Genomic DNA, 22,122 nt, shown 5'->3' with positions numbered 1-22,122 from the left:
CCGACGATCAAACATATCAAATTCTCTAATTCTTTATCTTCAAGCGCTGATAATATTCAATATGTAATTCGAAAAAAGTATTGAGAAATTTTATTATTTTTTTTATATTTATTTTAATATTTCTTCTCTTTATTTTAATATTCTTGTTTGTCCTCTTGTTAAGAGAGTACTAAATATGCCCCATTATTAATTTATTATTATATTTAATCATTTATTATGCTATTTAATAACAAATTAATCTAGATAATAATTATGTAGATTAAAAGTTAATTTGACTCTTTTTATAATTTGAAAAACGCAATATATAAATTAAATAAATTATTCAAACAATTATTAATGTAATTTAGTAAAGTAAGTATTAGCTAATCCACACGGCTAATTAATAGCTAGTTAATTACTTACAGCAATAGGTGATAAATATTTAATCATTATTTTAAAGATAAATGTAAAACAAATTAATATTTTAATCTATTTATAATTTTGTCCATGAATTGTATTATGCTCGTTGTGTTAATCTCTAGCTATATACAATAATTTTAATTTAAAAATTAATATGGAAAGGAATATTAAAAAAATGTAAATAAGAAATAGAGAAAGAGAAAGAGAGAGAGAGAGAGAGAGAGAGAGAGAGAGAGAGAGAGAGAGAGAGAGAGAGAAATAATTATTTCAATAAATATATGTATAAGTATTTACTTTATTAAAAATGTTTTATATATACACATCACAGTATAACATAGTTTACATTGAATGGACTATTTTGCATGTGATGCTGTATTATATCGGTGAAATTAAATTACATAAGCTCGAATCGAATCACTACCATGCACATGTAACTTTTAATTATAATTTGTCAAAGTCAGCAATGAGACAGTTTATTTTGTAATTTTCGATGGGATCTGGAAACATATAACTTCATCATCTCCTTCTTGTAATGCGTAACGTACAACCAATGAAATCTGTAAACAAAGTTGTGGTAAACATTTATTGCAACGTGACAAATCAAATATGTAATCAGTTACGAAATCATATAAAACTCAAAGAACAGTTTTACTCAAACATTAAAATATCCGCTATTTTATTAATTTATTATTATTACGGTTATTACTACATTACTAGTTATTATTGGATCTTTAATTATTAATGTAAACACGCAGCTACACGTGTGTGCGAGCCTTAAACTATAAACAAGTTTGCAAAATTACCCTGGGATAAAACGCCAGTACGGGGAAACTATTCTTGTAGATGTAGTCAACACCTTGTTTCAACGGACACTTGACTTTGGTACCATCAGTGTTGTAAATATTCTCGCAGGCATCTGTTCCATCGACTCCTATGAAGGGTATGGGTACATTTGCAATATACGCGGATACTTTATTGAGCAAAGTTCTAATGTTTTTGTTGGGCTTTAATTTGATAGTTATCGAAGCAGTCGTTCCTTGTTTCAATATGCATGTCGGTTGATCGCAGTTGGATACGGTGATTTGTGTTGAATCCTCGAATGGAATTTCTGAAGCTAAAATTATATTATGATAAAATGATTATTAGATTAGATATTATTATTATTATTATAAATAAAATATTATACAACTTTAATATTTTAATGGCAACTGCATTTTATTCATAACGATATGCATAATTCACATTATTTTGTTATATATATTATTTATATTTATAATATAACATGTATATTATTTTTTATTCATCTAAACTAAGATAGTCTGAAAATGAAAGCGCTACATGTGTTAAAAAAATATGCATATATATATTTGCGAAACAATAAAAGTCTTATATATATATATATATATATATATATATATATATATATATACACACGCGTGCGTGTATGTGTGTGTGTGTGTGTGTATGCGTGGTGTATGTGTGTCAAGAAGAAAAATCTTTTGCAATTTGAATGTAGACTACCTTGAAATACTTGATTTCCTTCATCAAAAGATGGAAAGTCATTACAATATCAATAAAAACAATCAATTTGAATGTTTTTAAATAGATCATATCTTTTGTTACTTATTTCATAGATGAAATCTATTAACCTAATAAGACGTTATATTTAATACTCGCGTTACTAGAGTTAATGAATAATAACTTTAACTCTTAACATTTAATTGTACATATTTTGAAAAATTTATTGGACGATAAAAGAATAATTTATATATATATATATATTTAATTAACAATTATAACTGGTCTATAGAGAGCAAAATATATCGTATAATTAATAAGATTATCTATATTATATTTAATTATCTATAAAACAGTTTATAAAAGTATATATAAATCAATATTTTATTAATTAAACTAGTTTTTATCAAATCATCTTATTAATTATACGATATATTTTGCTCTCTATAGACCAGTTACAATTATTTGTTTATTCCTCAAGAGAACTATTTCTCTCTTTATTTATATATATTTACAAATTTGTAAAATTTATAAAATTGTAACATAAATGTCATTTACAAGAAAAGAAGAGGAAACATCGCATTAACAGTCAACTATGTTTAACCGACATAATAAGCAGTTTTTTGTAAATTTCTAGCTGCAAGAAAAAATTGATGGACAAAAAATACGTAGAAAAGTAATATATGCTTGCTCTTTATGATTATGTCTACAACTGAAGGTCAACATATAAATAACTAGATTCATGTGCTCAACAGGAAACACGATTCTAGATAATAACACGATATAATACGAATATATTAATTCGATAAATATTCGCGCGGGTATGGACATATACTTTTTTATTATATATAATATAATTTTTGTAATAAAATTTTCATAATTTTAGTGTTTATAATTTTGAATTTTTTATATATTATTGCGTGTTAATGAGCCGATAATGTTCAAAAATTAAAACATTTTTTGCCGATATTAAAACATATAATAAATTAAATAAAAAGCAAACATTAGTTATGTGAAAAACATTGCTTAATAAAAAACTAATATTTTACAAAAACAACTCGCGTGGTAAAATGAATGCGTTAGCAGCACGAAATACATTAAAAATATCACAAGTACCACACAAACACTGCAACGTTTATTTATGTATCTCAGAAACTCTAAAAATTTTATATCTTTGAAAAATTTCAACTAAACTACAAACTCTATTCAAATCACTTAGTTGCGATAATCGCGCGACGTTCTAAATATATAAATTCATACTATACTTTATGCGTCGTATGCTTTCGTCATATCAAGTATATCGAGGAAAAATATTATTACTTGAAGTTTTATGTATATATGCGAATAAAATATGGTTAATATTTCTAATCCAGCGTTGAAATTCTAACAGTGTAGCATGTCGATCATAAATTAACGCTCACGTTAGTATTCCACTCGTCACTTTCACCGCGTGTCAATTATGTTTCTCATAAGTAATTATACGGGTATTAATAACAATATTAAAGCTCATTGCCTCGTTCGCATGGTGCCTCCGATAATTAGCAATCATTAGCGCATGGTGGATTGATAAAACTACGAGAACATTAATTATAGCATGCACAATGGCACGAAATACAATCTTCGACATAATCGTATGATGCTCACTCGCTCGACTCGCGTGATAATTTACGGTAGTCATCTAATAATTTCTAAAGGAAATTTCTGCTTGACCAATTTGTCATATAATTGTAGACATTATTTCTGTTGATGCAATGCGTCTCGAGAAAATTTTGTAGCAAAAAACATTATAGATTTTGACAACATTTTATCGCGTGACATGTTCTTCATTTATAGAATGTTCCTAAAATATTTTGTCAAACTTTCACAAAATATTTTTTCACGAATTATACTGATAAAAGAAATTTCAGTACAATAGGTCAAATTTATTTTTCGCATATTCAAAATATTGAATGTTGAACGAAAAAAAGAAACCAAACGTTTAGACAAACAAACAGAGACATTTGAACAAAATATTAAATATAAAAAAAAAATATTATTGTGCTCAGAGACACAACAAACTGAAAATAATTAAATCTCAAATAATCATAAAAATTGTATTTTAAGTTTTAAATAACAATACATAGTTTCTTATCAGTCAATAGTTTCTTAGTATTATCTTTATTCTTATACTTTTATTTTTGGAATACCTTTATTTTTTATCAATATAAGAAGTCAAAGTACATCGATAAATTTTAGAAAATATTTACGTATTATATTAGTAAATTTTTTATCAGCATAATTAGTCAAAGTACATCGATAAATTTTGGCTAAATTTTAGGAATATCGTGTAGTAAAATTTAAAACGTTGATAAATCGTGGCAAAATTTTAGAAATATTATATAATAAAATTGTTCATCGCAATGTAACGTCGAGAAAGTTTTACGAAGACACTCATATATCGACGTAATATCGACAGATTCTCGGCAAAGAAACACTATAATTTTTAAGTCAACATCTTCAACTCTACAACTGTTTCAATAACATTAAACACGATCATGGCTTTTTGCAAGTTTTATATTTATTTTCACGATTTTTTTTTTAATACGAAACACTAACATAAAACTCAGAGAAAAGCTTCTCTTGTACGTTTGAAATAATAGTTTCACTATTGATCACTTAATCCTTAACAGTTTTCGTTTACTATCGCATTATACACATCTGACTATATTTTTAGAAGATGCTGCTGTAAATTAAATCATCCCAAAAAATTTAAAAAAAGATAGATAAATTATAAACATAGCGTTAAAACATAATAATATGAAAACTTATGTTTTAAATACAATGTATGAAAAATAGTTATTTGATAAAAACACTAACGTGTTTTTATATAATAAACATTGTATTTTACATACCAGAGTCACAGTGATTAACTACAGTTGCACCGGCAAATACAACAAGTGCCGCGAAAACGAGAGTCGTTTCCCTCAGCATCCTGGTGAAAGTGTTTCGTTTGCTTACGCAGAAAACCTTGTCAGTAGTTGTACCTGCGGATCCGATCAGAGCCAGCTCTAACTCTCGACTGACGACTGTTACCTGCGAGCACTGCCTGTCGACGCAACGTTAAACTTCTACTTAAGTAGACTTACTGTACCAAGGAAGGGGATAACAAAGCAGAGCGTCAAAGTCCGCGCGGAAATATTCGCGTATCGATTTAAAAAATTCCGCACGTCTTAAAATTTTTCTTTAGGAAAATTAATATGTTAAAACATTCAATGAAGTTAATAATAATTGGTAGAATTTACATATTAGCAAAATTATTGTTTTTATACAAAATTAAAAGCATTTTTAAAATTGGAATTATAACGCATGATAATCATCTAAAAACAAAGTTTATATATCTATAATCATATATAATCATGTATAAATGTATAAAATTACATATGATTATATGTAAATATACTTATAAAATTCTTTTTTTTACATTCAAACATGTCATATCTATTGAAAATATATGTTACAGAAGTAAATATGTAATATTCTATTTAGAAAAAATAAATAGCAATATCTCTCTCTCTCTCTCTCTCTCTCTCTCTCTCTCTCTCTCTCTCTCTCTCTCTCTCTCTCTCTCTTTCAAGAAAAATGTATTTTTTTAATTAAAATAAATTTCGAATTGCTTATAGTCTATATAATTTAGAAAACCAACATATGATTACATTGAGTGTACTAATACTAAACAAAACAAAAAGGCATTTTATCATCGGTTTTCCGCGATGTTTATAGGTTGTTGATTATTAAGATAATAATAATATATTCGTATTTTTATAATTTCTAATCTTTCTATATCTATCTAATCTATACATTTAATATATAGTTTTTAATCTCTATAAGTGATATAATTACCATATACTAATAATATAAACCGATATAAAAGCAATTATTAAAAATAAAAATTTAAATCCAAAACACTTATAATAATAATATATATATTATATTATATTTCCTATTATAAAGAATAAAACAATGTATTGTATTTATATATTTGCATACACAAATATAAAAAATCGAACGTGGTATGCATATGCGCGCGCTTGTAATGTAAAAATACATAAAAGTAAAAAAATATAATGTACATTATATAAAATATATAAATATTATATAGATCGGAAGATAATTAAATTAAATATAGACTCGCCCTTACATCAGCTGTTTGACTTTGTTTTAGTCTTTATTATATTTTTGTTTAGATTTTTGTCGTATAAATCTATGTGAATTTTATATTTTATTTTCTTTATGACTTTATTATTTAATCTGCGATAAATTAACACTATGGAAGACTATGACCTTTTTTTTATATCGTCACGAGCAAACAGTTTGCAAATTTGCAAATCATTTTACTCATACATCTAACAAAAAATTTATGACTGAGACTTGTAATTAACAAGATGCTTGAAACCAAACAAATTATCCTCGTGTCTGTATAGCTTGAAACCAAACAATTTATTCTCGTTCCTCTATAACTTTGTATCTACAGTTTTATAAAATATTTTTTAACAAAATTTTAATGTATTTTAACTATTACTTATTATTAAAATTCTATTTAAAAAATTAGAAATTATTATATATATATATATATATATATATATATATATATATATATATGTTACATACAGTAACGATAAAAAAATGTTTATTTAAAAACTTTTATTTTAATTATTAATTATTTAATTAAGATTACAATATTTTTTAAAGAATTAAAACTGTCATTTTGTAAGTATTAGCATTTAAAAATTAAAATCACGATATGTGTTCAAAGATTAATCATCAATTTTTATTAGATATATATTTATGATATGTAATTTGACAATTTCCACAAATATGCGTGAAAGTTCCTCGCTTTAATCGGAACTTACAGTGGTTGCTTCTCATAATATGTTTGATACCTTCTTTTTTTTTTCTTCATTTCGTTTACTTTGGCACAACGAAACGGAAATGAAACGGACTACCATGGTCACAAGAACAAAGCACCGGAAATTAAGAATCTTTGTCCACCATCTCGTTCTTTCTTTTCTTTGTTTGTCTCTCTTTCTCTCTCTATCCCCTCCCTTCTCTCTCTCTCCAGACAAGTTTCCTTATTTCGAACGAGAATCTCGATTAATGTTCGTAAACTGTACACTCTTAAAATCATTGTAGCCACATTGACATCATATCGGCATTCTCTCTCTCTCTCTCTCTCTCTCTCTCTCTCTCTCTCTCTCTGACTTATAATAAAAATAATCATAATTACACTCGGAATTTCCAAGCGCACGCGGTCAGGAGCAGTCATGGTTGGTCTCTTTATGCTTTGTTCACTCGTGACATTACCATATCAAAGTACACATTGACTTTGTAATGTCTTTACTCTTGGAAAATTGCATTGCGCTAGATACAATAATATCGAATATGTAAATTCAATTCCATACAGTTTGATGACTAATGAAAAATATTTTCGACTTGATATAAAACGGTACTCTTATACATCTTCTTATACAATGATCTAATAATGCGTTTTGATTTGCGATGTGTTGTGTGTTTTGTATAATATGTACGTTTCGCGAAATTAAAATAATGATACGAGATGCTACTACGAATCACTACGCCAAACAAGTAGATGAATCAGGGTAGTTATATAACATTTTGTTTAATCTTTCTTACGTAACACTAAATAGACTTGCCTTTTTTTTACTATGACGAGTTAATGAATGAATATATGTTTTTTTAATTTTCAGTCTGTAATTTTTCAAATCATTTTGAAAGTAAAATATATCTTGTTTGAACAAAGAATATTTGAAAAGAAATATTCGCTTAAAATACTAAAATACTAAATTCTATTATGCGCTCTTTGTATTGCTTTAATTGTAAAAGAACAATAGCAAATTAAAATGTGCTGGCTGCATAGTAAATGATATAAAATGATGACTACTTTATATAATTACAAACAAAAAACTGAACTTGTTTATTCTACTTTATGATAATAAAGGCGGAAAAAAATATTAGTATTTAATATACTAACGCGGATATTCATGAAGGTTATATTAACGGAAAGAGATACTCTATATTCGAGACGTATAGCGAATGCAATGATTAAGGTAGAAATCCAAAAGGAATAATAATTACTAAAGCGGCAATAAACCTAACCTTGAAGACAAAATTTCTATTACATTTCTTATCGGTTTGGAGTGTCTTGCCATGTATTGTGCGTGTATGTGTATAAATTTCTCTCAGAATATATTTCATATTCGAAAATTATAAATATCATAGCTTCTTTATTTTTAATATTAATTTTCGTTATTTATAATTAATTAAAATTAACATTATATAAATTAACTCCTTTATATTTATCGAAATAATGAAATCAATTATTTCTATCTAAAAATGTTAATATTATCATAAGTCCATTATTTATTCTGAGCGGAAATATGTTTTAAATTTTAGTATAAAAATATGTGTCTATAATTTCATTTCTTTATTTCTTAAATAATCTGAGTTTGCAAAACCGTCAACTTTATATGTATTTAATTTTATACATATTTATTATGAATGTACATACACACACATCAATCACAATTTATAACCAAGTATTAATATTAAATTACTAATTTGCTAATTTAAAAAAATTGGATTTTTATATATATATATATATATATATATAAAACAAGTTATATTAATTGCAACATCTAATCTCAAGTTGTACATACAAGATAATTTTATTGTATGTAACATAGTTTTACGAATATATCACTGCGAATATACGTGCATAATTATATGGAAATCATTGATTATTAAAAAAACATAAACTCAAAAAATATGAACATCAATTATTTGTTAGATAAATATTTTGCATATGCATAATATATGGGATAATGTATTATATAATTATATTATATAACACATAACTTGAATTTTAAAAATAAAAATTACATAAAATAAATTTAATTTGAAGATTTTTAGTATGACACACACACATCCATACACACGCGCGCGCGCGCGCGATATACATATATATTTACATCAGAATAAATATCTAATATACTTTAAAATATATAAAATATCTTACCTTTGCTTTTTTACGCACTATTATAAATTACCATTATAAATTATTGTGCTATCAGACGTTTTTTATTTATTAGCTTGGTACATTATGGATGCACATATGTATATATTATTAAATAATAATGCAATTAATAAAAACCAAAATATTTTATTAAAGCTACATAACGTTATTAATATAGAATCCTACATTATCAATTACAGGTATATATCGCATTTAATATACATATTTGCAAAATACGGAAATAATTTGTACCAACGTAAAGTCACTTATATATGAAATATTATGAAATATGTACAATGTAATGAGTTATAAACGACAATATAACTTCATAAATAATACTTATACTTATACATTTGTATCGCTTTTAAGTATTTATAGCCAAAATTAAAATAAAAATTATATTATTTTCCTCTTTAATATTATACTAATTCAATTATTTATTGTTTATTAAATTTCATCATATTTTATCATATATAAATAGAAATACATATTGAATATATACATGTACGGGATTGAATGTATACATGTATAGGACTACGTATATACAAATATATGTATGCGTACCGAAATCTCATAATAATAATAATTAAAAGTACATAAAGTGTTTTTACATTGAAGCAGCGCAATTATAAATCGCATTAATAGATTGCTCAAATGATTCTCGCTTCGACGTGTATAAAAATTTAAAATACTTATAACTCTAAAAATAGGAATCTGTACACTGAGAAAAATGTCCGATTAAAATTTATTGGAAAATCTGTTTAAAAAGTAACAAAGAGATTTTACCGATCTCTTTAATCGGAAAAAAAAACCGATGAAGGTCGAAATGACCGATCAAAAATATCCGATCAGAAAGTTCCGATTAGAAATATATCCGATCTAAAATATCCGTTTCTTACTTTTTGAACGGATAGTTCGATTACATCATATTCGATTAATAGACCTTACTCCTGATCGAAATTTTCCTATTAAATATCAATGAATATTTTCAAAAAATCCGTTCAAATTACACTGATAATTGACACCAACATTGATGAGCTGATAGAATAGAGTATAGAGCTGAACAGCAAAATGCATATTAATTATTATATAAATTAATATGCATTTTGAAAATGTTTGTTGATATTTAATAGGAAAATTCTGTTCAGGAGTAAGGTCTATTAATCAAATTAGAAAATTGACGAATAAGTGTGCGCCTTGTTCGGAGATTTTCTTTAATTAAATCTTAAAAATTACAAAAAAAGCAAAAATCGTGAACAAATAAAGTAAAACTTTTCTGTTTCGTTGAAAACACTCTCATTAACTCATGAGTACTGTCATGCTAATAATCAGACACTCTATATACATAATACATATTATATTACAGGAATATTAAGGAAAATTCAAGAACAGATCTAATATTTAGAACTGTGTTCATTCTTTTCTGTAGGCTCACTTCTCAAGAAAAAATAATTGACATTTGTATACACAGCACACACTGTTCACTGCGTTATACTGTCCAACGCTGTTTAGATGAGACAATGAGTACAGGCTCGTGCACGCTTGGTCCACCTGATCGTATACGACTGTTAGCACGACTAATCACAGGGTGCTTTCCATTTAGCGACACAAGTCCACACAAACATCATTCTATCTTTGTTGTTTCCTGGTGTTAAAAAAAGACAGAATGATGCTTGTGTCGCTAAATAGAAAGCACCCACAGTCGAGTTACCGGTACGCGCACATATATTTTCGAATACGTTCTGAACGGATAAATTGTATTTCATCGGATATAACACTTTATCGGATAATATTTTCTTAAATATTATTCGATTTCATTGTTTCTTATTATACATTTCGGATATATTTTAATCGGATATAGTATTAGATCGGACATTCAGCATGATCGGATAAAATGCCTTGTTTTTATCCGATCAAATGCAATGTCTGATTATATTGTATATTAATTTAAACGGATAAATAAATCATGGCTCATTTTCCGTTCAATTTGATTGGAAATTACATTTCATCGGATAAAGACATCTATCATTTCATCGAATAGTCACAAATCCATTCAAAATCGGTCGGATAAGACGTTTGAACGGTTTTTTCCGATTAAAAATGTTGGAAATTTTTTTCAGTGTACTATTTCTTTCAGTTAAGAATTATTTAATCATATTATCTACTTATAGTCTTACGACTTTGTCAATTGTAAGAAATTCTTTTTACTATTTTATTTTTTGAAATTGAACATACAATAATAGAAATTCTATGTCATATAAAAGGTATTAGTAAAAATGACATAAAAGACAACTTACAATTGCTAATAGCAATTGACTATTACGACAGTACAAAAGAATTTCTAGTGTTACAAAGTTCATCCGCATAATAATACTGAATAATCTTTCTATAATCCTGCTGTCCTTCCTTGTCGGCGATAATCTGAATTTGCGGTTATAAGTCCATTGTCTTTAGATACTGCCGTGATTGCACTGCCAATTCCAGTATAAGTGGTGATATTATGTCCAATTTTGTTCAAATAATTTAACGTTGTTGGACAAAAACTTTTTTCGTTCTGGATGTTCATAGGCAACAGCTGTAATTTTTCAATAATTTTCTCAAAACAAAATTATTAATCCTAATATGATAATATTTTACATGTAAATATCACAATAATGATATTCTTTGTCTAATGTCGCGCTAATGATTTAATGTTCAATATAGTGTTCAACAAGTGACATATTTTTCTTGTGACTAAATAATTTCTGAATTCGATTATATAAAAAGAATTTCAGCAAAAAAATGTACTTTAATTAATTTTATATAAACTTATTTTTATTAGAGAGAAAGAAAAAGAATTTTAGAAACATATATTATAATTATTAAAATATTTAATATTAAAACTTTAACATATGTAAAAAATATCACATTAAAGTTTGACGAACAGACAATTATTTTCAGCATGAAATAACAGCCTATTCATCAAAACTGTTATTATTTAACCCTTTGAGACACAGCAGATCACTCAGAGATCCACCTTTTTTGTTGTAGTTTTTTATTGCTTTAACTACTTTTTTATCAACAAATATTGGATTTTTTGTTTCTACAGAGTCTCTAGAACATCAATAAGTGTAAAAAAATATGAAGAGTCATTAATTGTTAATTGCAAAAATACCATATATAAACAAACAATCAAAATTAGTACTTTTTTACGAAAAAATGCATTTTCTACTAATCTATTATGACAATAAATACGGCAATTTTTTTATAATCTTAGTACACTCTAAAGTATTTTTCAGAATTTTTTTAAATATTTTCTGTTCTAAATTAAAAGTAACAGTCGTATTCTTTTTTAAATTTTTTCTCTGAAGGTTTTTTTAGATCACAGAATCTGAATCTAAAGGGAAAAAAATTTAATTTCCAAAATTTAATGTAGGGGTCCAATATGGCGGAAGTAAAATTTCGTCTGCCGTATTAGATCCGTAATCTTGAATTTGGAAAATCTGACAACGGATTCGTAATCAGCGACCCCAAAAACTCTTATATACCAAATTTTATAAAATACTGACAATTAGAAAAATTCGTGACTCAAAGGGTAAACAAATTAAACTTTATCGAATTGAAAATCGTTTTGATTATATTGATTATAATATAACGATCTTTTTATTTTCAGTCACAGAGAATTAGTCTTTTTTTTTGTCGATACTTAAACTAGTTGAACTCACTTGATGATGAAGTCTACGCGCATCAACTGCTTCCTTTATATTGTAATTGTACCAAAGATTCAGGGCCATAACAATCGCTACGCTACTTGTAATCTTCGTGCCACCGGCTGCACCTATCACTAATTTTACGTTGCTATTTTGATCCACCTAAAAAAATCGCATAATTGATTTAAATGAATTTAAATTGAACGTTTAAAATAACTCTTACGCATTCTTATTCTTAGTTAGTAAAACTTTTATAGACAAGAGATCCTCGAGTCTCTATTTAATCTATCAAGTTGCGCGAGAAACATTAGTTAAGATTTCAAGCAGTAACAGCTGTTGGAGAATAGCTCTTGATGATCGCGTGCGAATTGCAATTATATCATTGAGCCGAGCAATTCTCAGAATCGATGAACACAATTTCGTAGTCGTTAATTGTAACTATTACGACAGATCTTTAAAAAAGACGCACATTAAAAGCATCAATTTTTTTTCGCCACTTTTTTCTCGAATTTCAAGCTCTTGAAAAATTTGTTAAACGTTTCGCGTTTACCACTAAATGACTTACAACTATAGTCGGGCACATCGAACTCAACGGTCGTTTACCAGGTCGAATAAAATTCGCTGGCGACGGCGAGAGTCCAAAAGCGTTGGTTATCTTGGGTGAACTAAAATCGTCCATTTCGTCGTTAAATATTATACCGGTGGAGTTTGAACGTATCATTGCGCCTAAGCTGTAAAATAAAGATGCTTGTAAAGTGATGATACTGCGCATTATTGTTGATTCCCTAATGTCTGAATTCCATTTTTAAAATAGATATAAACTGCAAACAGAAGTGTATGTACGTGTGTTGAAGCGAAGCGACTCAATCGATTTTTTTTTCTCGATTTTTAACATCTTTCTATGTCAAATAATTTTGAACGTGTTTCGACAATCCGTGTATTAAAATAAATATATCTTGCGCGCCTATCTTTACGAAACTGTCAAAAACACATTGAAAACTGAATAACTGACTTTCTTTAGAATTAAAATAAGAATATGTGTACGTATGTAATATTTTTCTATTTTACTAATAAATAACTTAAAACGATTATTATTAAATTTATAATTTGACATCAGTTTTGCATATAATTTAATAAATATTTCATTTTAATTACGAATTAATTTGCAATTCAAGTGTTACATTATTTGCAATTTACTTACACCTGATTAATGGTCGACGTAACAGAGACAGCGGAGCCGTCAGGAGCAAGAACGGAAACGTGCGAAGTTCCTGAATCCTCGATTGTCTCAGTAACAACGCCATATTCCTTTGGATCTTGGTACGTACGGTCGTCTTTTATCCTTTCCTTCATCATTTCCGCATAATCGTTGGATGTTAAATTGGCGAGCAGCTCGTCTACAAAGAAATAATTTCATCGCAATTCGAGCGCTCACTCGATTGATAGAATTTGAATGAATTTCAAGTCCAAGAAAATCGCAGAGAAATTCAGATACGTTTCGAATGCTAGACTCTGTTAAATATGCGTTACGTAATAAGACACGATCTGATGGTTATTAAATGTAATGATTTGATGCAACAATTTCTTGGGAAATCAAAGAATGTACTGAATTATTGCGATTGTATAAAATAACACGAACGTTGCAAGGAATTATTACTCTTTTTCCTCGATCAATTACTATGATATAAATATCGGTGTATAAAGAAAACTGTCTTTTTTTATCTATAATATAATAGAAAGACTTTATGAAAATAGCTTTGGAGTATATGCACGTGAATGTAGTAGTTTCTATTAATCAAAATAAATAATAATTAATGATTTCTATTCCTATATATAAATATATAAATTAATACTAATAATAATATGTATATATAATAATTATTATTAGATTATATATATATTAGTAATAATTTATATATTTATATATAATTATACATTTATATACTTATTATTAACTTACGTACTTATATATAGGAATAAAAATAATTAATTCTTATATATTTTAATAGAAACTATTGCATGCACTCCAAAGTTATTTTTATAATATATATATTTATATATATATATATATATATATTATTATTATTATTATTATTAGATTAATTACTATCTTTCTCTTGTTATCATGGACTTTAATATTATTTGTCATGTCTGACGGTTTTGATAAAATGCCAAAGTTATCGAGTTGTCATTTTAAAATATCCGTTGCACGCATATATATTTATTATTATTATGCATCTATAATTTCACACCTATGCCGTCAACAAAATCAGGATCTCCCAATTCGATCCTTTTTGCGTAACCCCACTTCAAGGTCTCCACCATACGTTGCCACATTACATTTTCATTATTGACTGGTAACAACTGGCGAAGAATGTTTAACATGAAAATCAAAATTCCACCGGAACCCGGCGGTGGAGAGCTGTAGATCGTTAAATTCCCCATCTTCAATGCAATCGGCTCTCTCCATACGACACTGTAAAGAGAATTTGCATTATCGATACGCCACTATAACTTTCGCATTTCCGCTTGTAAAGCCTTTATCCTTCCAAAACTTTGAATTGAATGAATTACATGTATATCGACAACAAATTCATTAATAATGCAAAAATAGAGTCAAAACAATCAGTGAGAGAAGAACTAAATTTTTTCTATTTGCAATAATTTATTTCTATGAAATAAATATCATTTTTATTTTTATGATATTAACAATATTAAACTACTTTTATCTTAATTTTATTAATTATATAGATAATGGTATTCGATATCAATCAATAAACGAATGTTTATATATATTTGATTAATTTGTTAGCATTGAACTGTATTATAAAACCCGTTATTTTAGTTAAGAAATTCCACTCACAAATAACTATTTTAACAATTTTATTGCGAAGTAGACAACGTTCATTATTATTACATCGCTATCCGCGATTATTATCATCGTATATCTTTCATCTTCTACTGTTCTTTATCTTCTATCATAAAATTTTAACTACGTAGAAATGGTCATAAATTTAGAATTATCTTTCATTTATCTTATTTTTTATATAACACTTTGCGCATTTTTTAACATGAATATAAGGATATTTTCAAGGAAAAATCGAAAATATTCAAACTGTCGAGAAAATGCTCACCTGTACGTTTCAAAATCTTCTCTTGTGATTATCCCTTTAAACGCTTTAATCTCGTCGACTAAGTTATCAGTGATGCTACCATTGTAAAATATATCGACACCATACTGTGCTATCAGTTTCAATGTCTCTGCCAGTTGCGGTCTTTTTATTCTGTCGCCTTTCTGCAAAAATATAAAATTTCGATGTTATTTTTCATAGTTTTTCTTTCATAGAATAGATTAAAGGAGAATCAAGTTTTGATCACACGCAAAAACAATTATGATAAAAAAATAGATTCTATATATATATATATATGAATGTGCGATCGTGGCGCAGTGAGTGTGTATCTGCTCTTTGTATCGAAAATTCCGGGTTTATGTCCGATAAAAAATGTGTGTATACATTTGTTGTGTATATACTCGATCGAATCTGTTCGATCAATCTCTCGGAAGGCAATAACAAGTCACTGAGAGTATCTTGTCATGAGGCTCCTCTAATCTAGGCCGTTCGGAACCGGCGTTTAAGACTGTAGGTCCCATATATCTGCGGAAAAGACCCACACTGCAGATATATCAAGAGAAGTCACCATCACTCTCAAGGGAAGTTTTCCAAATGAAGGTTCAGCGCTAGGCTGACAACCTTTGTCAGAGAATCAGAGGGGAGACCTCTGATGGGACGGTCACAACGGCAAAGCAATATGCAATACGATGGACCGGAACATTTTAGTGAATCGAACTTCTGGAAGGTATGACTCGACCTGAGCTGATATATATATATATATATATATATATATATATATATATATATATACTCACAACCCACACTTTATTGGTTTCAGGATTTATGAGTATTTTCGCCAAACTGCTCTCATTCTTTATCTGAGGCTCCTTCTCCTTTAAATACGCCGCAAGATAATCATTGATGTAAGATCCAATTCCGCACAATTTAATGGTAGGCTCAAACAATTCAGACCACGGTAATCTCCCGTATCTTTTGTGCGCTTCCCAATAGCCCTTAAGTTCACCTGGGACAGCAACCGCCATTCCACCTGTTTGATAACACACAATTTATTCAAAATTTATTGCAAAAATAGTGGAAAATTTTATAATTAATTGTTGTAACTGACAATAATTTTTACAAGCGACTTTGACGTAAACACATAAATATTGATAAGCATTTTAACGTAAAAAAGATCTTTTACCATACATAGATAGATGAGCATTGCCAGCAAACATATCCTCTGTCGCAGCCTTTGGAGCAGTCTCTCTCGCATCCAAATAAGTCGCAGTTTTATTTTTCGCATCCCATATTGTCATAAGGAATCCACCACCCAGTCCCATACTTTAAATTAAAATATATATAAATATATTTAATATATATATGTATATTTATTCGGAAAAGAATTACATAAAATTAATAAAATTTTATTAGAAGAAATAAGCATGAAATGGAAACATAATAAAAGTAAAGAAAATTATGCAATACCTATGCAAGGATGCAACACCTTCACAAAGAAGCGCTGCTATTGCTGCATCCACTGCTGAACCGTTTTTAGCTAAGATATCTGCACCGATTTGTGCACATTCCTGACCGTTCGTCGACACAGCGCCCTGTTTATAGAAAACTTCAATAATTTAAAAAGTCTGAAGGATTGTTTATCACACTTTATTTTGCATTTTTCTTAAATTATTGAATAGTTAAGTAATTGAATACTTGTGAAAATAATAAATTAAAGTAGCTATTAAATATTTGTAAGAAAATAATAAATTTAATAAAGTAATGAATAAATTTTATTATTTATTGTTATTTAATATAAAATGAAATCTTATAATATATAATAATTAATTTCATATTATTGATAACATGTAGAGATATTATTCAGAAAAATTTTCTTCTTTTCGCGCGTGACATCAAATTTTAGAAAAATAAATAACTAAAAATATATTTTTTTTCTGTTTAATCAAATGTTGTCAACGTTTTCAATTATATTACAACTAGATTAATTCATTAATAAATATTACCTTCGTATATTGACCCATCTCGGAGGAACTGGCGAACTTTGAGCCACATTTGACATTTGAGTTGCGCATGATAGAAATTATTATTATTGTCACAAAAATGGCCACAATTACGACCGCGGTCACGCCAAATATGACCAACTTTTTTCTTTTGACTCTGCACACAAAAACATGTAAACGTTAAAAATTAGATTTTTTTTACAATTTATTCTCTCGATGATAGAAAATTAATCGGAATTGTTGCGGCTGTTTTATGGAAATTCGCGATTGAATATTGCGACAATCACCAGCAGGACCAATCACATGTGCATTCTTTAATTGTAGATATTGCAAACTTAATCGAAACTTGCACGCGCGCGTGTGTATGGTGAAGGTGTGTGTGTGTGTGTGTGTGTGTATGTGTGCATGTGTGTATGTGCTGATATTCAATATAATAAAAGATTTTTATTTGACACATCGCATCTACTCAGCGGTTATATATGTGTAAATTAAACTTCGACTAGATAATAAAGAAAACTAATAAATATATGTTAATAAATCGTATTATGTATGTATGCTAAATATTCAAATGCATTTTCTTCTTTTGGAGAAGGAATATATCATCGCGATATGCATATCGAATTATTCGATTACGTATTCGCGATAGATAAAAGAAATCAGCTGTAATAACATGCAGGAACTGTAAAACAAAAAGCAGTGATGCTTAAAACTTCTGCCGGCGTAGATCTCGTGACCATGATTACACTCTGACGGTTTGCCATGACCGCGTTTACATCTGCGTCACTGTTATCTCTATTAGTGAGAGTAAAATATAATTATAACAACAGGTAATGATATAGTGGAAAGTGATAATTTTAAATTGTGTCTAATAAATATTATAGTTTTTTACCATATAAAATAATTTCACATATATATATAATAGGTACATATATGTTAATTTTGTAATTAATTAAATATCAAAGAGACGTGATCATATATCAAAATAAATTATAGTAAAATTAATAATCGCTAAGGATACATGATAAGTGTTCTTATGATTGCTTGCAAATATAAAATAGCAATTACTTTGCAATCACTTCAGGATTAATATGATTTATGACCGATAAAACACAATTATCACAATTATCAGTTAGTTATATGAATAAAAGGAACACATATCGTTTTAGAGATATATTGAGATAGTGCAATCACGCATCATATTACTGTTACCTTTACTGCCGATATTGATTCAAGAACGTGGTCCAGTTATCATCATTGTGTAATCGCAGATATATATATATATATATATATATATATATATATATGTATATATACGCATAAGACATTTACTATGCGATTTGCGAGAGATTGCGTAATACGTGTATACTTCCATTCAATAAAGTGATAGCTTACAAGCATAGCATCGAGCTATACCTTTTACAAGCTATATTTTTATTAATTTCATATGTAATCTAAAATACGGCAACATCAAAATTATGAGAAATAAAAAAAAAATTTCGTAATCAAGTTTTACAATAATTTAATCAATTTGCGAGATTTGATTAAATTTATATATACAAATATCTCTACATAATATTTGATTTGCGCATTTTTTACTGAATAATTGATTATTATACACGTACACACGACACACTTATGAACATACTAAAAATACTTTATCTCGACTTGTTAATTTCTATCATATAAACGATAAAAAGTACAATAAAAATGACGTGGCAGAATTAATGCAATAGACGTATTTTGTACAGATAAAGAAAACCTCTGTATCAATCACGATCTGATAAGTACAAATTAAATATCTTTAGTCAATGTTATCGAACAATCTTAATCTTCCAAAACAAAATTGTTTCCTAGCAAGCATGATTTGAAGGAATATTACTCGATATTATTGAAGATGGCAAATGTAATTTGTCGCATCTTGAATTTTAGTAGAGAAACATATTTTTTCACAACTCATAACTCAAACATTTTTATTATATTTTTATAATTTAAAATTCAATGGTTTGCGAACTTATAGATATGTGGTTGATTTATATATATATATATATATATAATATATATATATATATGTATATATAATTATTATATATTATATATAATATATTATAAAAAATTTATTAAAATATATAAATATTATTAATTTTAATTAATAATCCATGTTTTTAACAACATCTTTTTATATATTTAATAATATAAATTAATGATTTAAATTAATTTAATTAATTGAAATTAATAATATAATTATTAAAATAAATATATTATTTGAAAAATTTTAAAAAATTTGTATTTTGATTAAAGATTAAAAAATATTTTTTTTAATGAGTGATTTATATTCGTGATAGATTAGGAAAGTAATTGTGAAAAAATCGTCAATGATCCATAGATTAAATAAAAATTTTAAATAGATTAAATAAAAATTTTAAAATTTTATTGCAAATATATTTTTCTTTTTTAAACTTTGTTATTAAATTCGTTTTTGGCACAAAAGTATATTAAATGATATCACTATATACAAATAAATTGTAGATCTTTCTTTAATTATACTTTATTTATAACTTGCATATAACTAGTCATTAGTTAATTGTTACCTATTTGTATTATGCAAGCATGAATGTATAATGAATAAGTATTGTTGTACAAAACGCAATACACAATACTTCCGGAAAGGTGCAAAATTAAATGACGCCTTCACGATGAAAATGTTCTTTCAATATGCTTTCATTTTATCTAGTTCAAGATAATTAATTTGTTCGTATTTACGCGTACGTGACGATGACGTTCTACATGTGATTGCGGCATAAAGTGTCTTTATTGCACGCGATTACACCATTGTTAAACGATCGAGAAATTAATATTAGTATCTGACATCTATGGATTCTCTGTTATCACAATATTTCTTTTTTTATAGAAGATTATCAATTATTATATTTCTTTGAGCGTTTTGAAAAAAATAAATATTATAATAAAAATTATTTCTTTTAATGAAAATTTTGTATAGGAAAATTATTTTTATTATTTTCAAAATTAAATTTCTATTTAATTAACGATAATTCCGAGACTTAAGGAAGACTTAATGAAGAATTTACGTACATCTGAATAAATACGAAATATGAACTTATTCATTTAAATTATTCGTTTAAAGAATTATGTTTTACATTATCAGATATTCTTCTCATCACTTACATAAAAACGATAACGATATTACGAGAGGAAGTAAAGTAGAATATATTTATTTGCATGACCTTTAATATTTATTAAATATTATGATAACTTTGCTCATTATATTTACAAAGAAATTTACATGTTTTTTTAAGATAAAGGTTACATTATATAAATATTTGAAGTGAAGTACTATTTTTAAAATTTTCATGTCACCAACAGCGTTATCATGCCAATTTATCGTTACCGCATTGTTTTTCATACGTTCGCGCGAATGTTACCAAACTTTTTACATGTACACTGCCTTTTACGTAATATATTTCTAAAAAATATATCAATTGACAAATTAAATACAGTATATATTCGGTAAATATGTATTAGAAATTAATAGCAACGGATTATGTTAAAAACAAATTCATTAAATACATTTCCAAGTAAATCACGAATTTTCATATCGATATATCGATAACATCATTTAAGTATCACACTTTTGAAAATTATAAAAACATCTGACAATATTAATTTCAATTATCACGTACACGGAAACAATTTCTCACGTGGCTATACTTTCACATAATATGTTGAACGTTAAAATCTATTAAACTTTTTATATGAGTCAAGCAGGATTTAGGTAGCATTTTAGGTAGATTCGCGATATCGAATTGCGCAAAAATGATGACCTCAGCCAAACATTTTGCTTGATGTATGCACCTTTGAATAATAAAAAGGAAAGTATACCGACCCGATCATGTTGTGCAGGCGAATGTAACACAGCGCGAGCGACCAGCCTTGACTAAACGTTTCTCTATGCCGATTCTCTTATATGAGTAACGATAGCGTTTCTGCCCATTCATCCCCACTCATTCGTTTAAATTGTGAAAGCCGAAACACATCAGTTGATTAAGAATAAACATGTTGCAATTTGACAAGATAAAAATATAATAGTGTAATAAAATATATTAAAATAATACAATCAATATTGATATAAAAGATAATATAATTAAGGTTTATTGGTTTCGAAATTTTCACATACATTTGATTTATATTGTCATTTATATTGTGATTTACATTATGAGCACACGTTTTTCATTTTTGTGAAATAGCTTCTCTTTCACATAAATAACATATGTTATGAAAAACTTTTTAAAATTTAATGT

At 27.2% G+C, this 22,122-nt stretch overlaps 2 protein-coding genes across 2 annotated transcripts; both read right to left on the bottom strand.

Annotated features, from left to right (window-relative positions):
• Positions 1-673: 673 nt before the first annotated feature.
• On the bottom strand, positions 674-5,017 carry Npc2b (Niemann-Pick type C-2b). Its single transcript, XM_072892777.1, has 3 exons — positions 4,809-5,017; positions 1,203-1,507; positions 674-956 (listed from the first exon to the last, which is right to left on the bottom strand). The coding sequence occupies exons 1-3, from the start codon at positions 4,885-4,887 to the stop codon at positions 873-875; spliced, it is 468 nt and encodes a 155-aa protein (XP_072748878.1). The 5' UTR covers positions 4,888-5,017; the 3' UTR covers positions 674-872.
• A 4,340-nt stretch (positions 5,018-9,357) lies between these two features.
• LOC140665904 (scoloptoxin SSD14) lies at positions 9,358-21,793 on the bottom strand. The gene is made up of 11 exons (XM_072892494.1): positions 21,708-21,793; positions 17,810-17,963; positions 17,274-17,398; positions 16,990-17,129; positions 16,604-16,836; positions 15,810-15,970; positions 14,928-15,151; positions 13,877-14,072; positions 13,241-13,406; positions 12,691-12,837; positions 9,358-11,561 (listed from the first exon to the last, which is right to left on the bottom strand). Exons 1-11 carry the CDS (start codon positions 21,713-21,715, stop codon positions 11,373-11,375), a joined length of 1,743 nt encoding a protein of 580 aa, XP_072748595.1. The 5' UTR covers positions 21,716-21,793; the 3' UTR covers positions 9,358-11,372.
• Between the last annotated feature and the right edge of the window lie 329 nt (positions 21,794-22,122).

The sequence above is a fragment of the Anoplolepis gracilipes genome, chromosome 5 (genome assembly GCF_047496725.1).
Source record: "Anoplolepis gracilipes chromosome 5, ASM4749672v1, whole genome shotgun sequence".
Classification (NCBI taxonomy): Eukaryota; Metazoa; Arthropoda; class Insecta; order Hymenoptera; family Formicidae; genus Anoplolepis; species Anoplolepis gracilipes.
The sequence above is the reverse complement of the archived record's forward strand: the minus strand, read 5'-3'. Positions and strand labels throughout refer to the sequence as shown.

Bases quoted from the DNA above. Each gene is read 5' to 3' on its own strand.
- Npc2b (XM_072892777.1), bottom strand. From the start codon at position 4,887: ATGCTGAGGGAAACGACTCTCGTTTTCGCGGCACTTGTTGTATTTGCC. The intron at 1,508-4,808 runs GTATGTAAAATA...TTTTAGCTTCAG, and splicing joins AGTTAATCACTGTGACTCTG to AAATTCCATTCGAGGATTCA. The intron at 957-1,202 runs GTAATTTTGCAA...CTTTGTTTACAG, and splicing joins TACTGGCGTTTTATCCCAGG to ATTTCATTGGTTGTACGTTA.
- LOC140665904 (XM_072892494.1), bottom strand. The intron at 17,130-17,273 runs GTATTGCATAAT...TTTAATTTAAAG, and splicing joins GGTGTTGCATCCTTGCATAG to TATGGGACTGGGTGGTGGAT. The intron at 13,407-13,876 runs GTAAGTAAATTG...TTTATTTTACAG, and splicing joins ACGTCGACCATTAATCAGGT to CTTAGGCGCAATGATACGTT.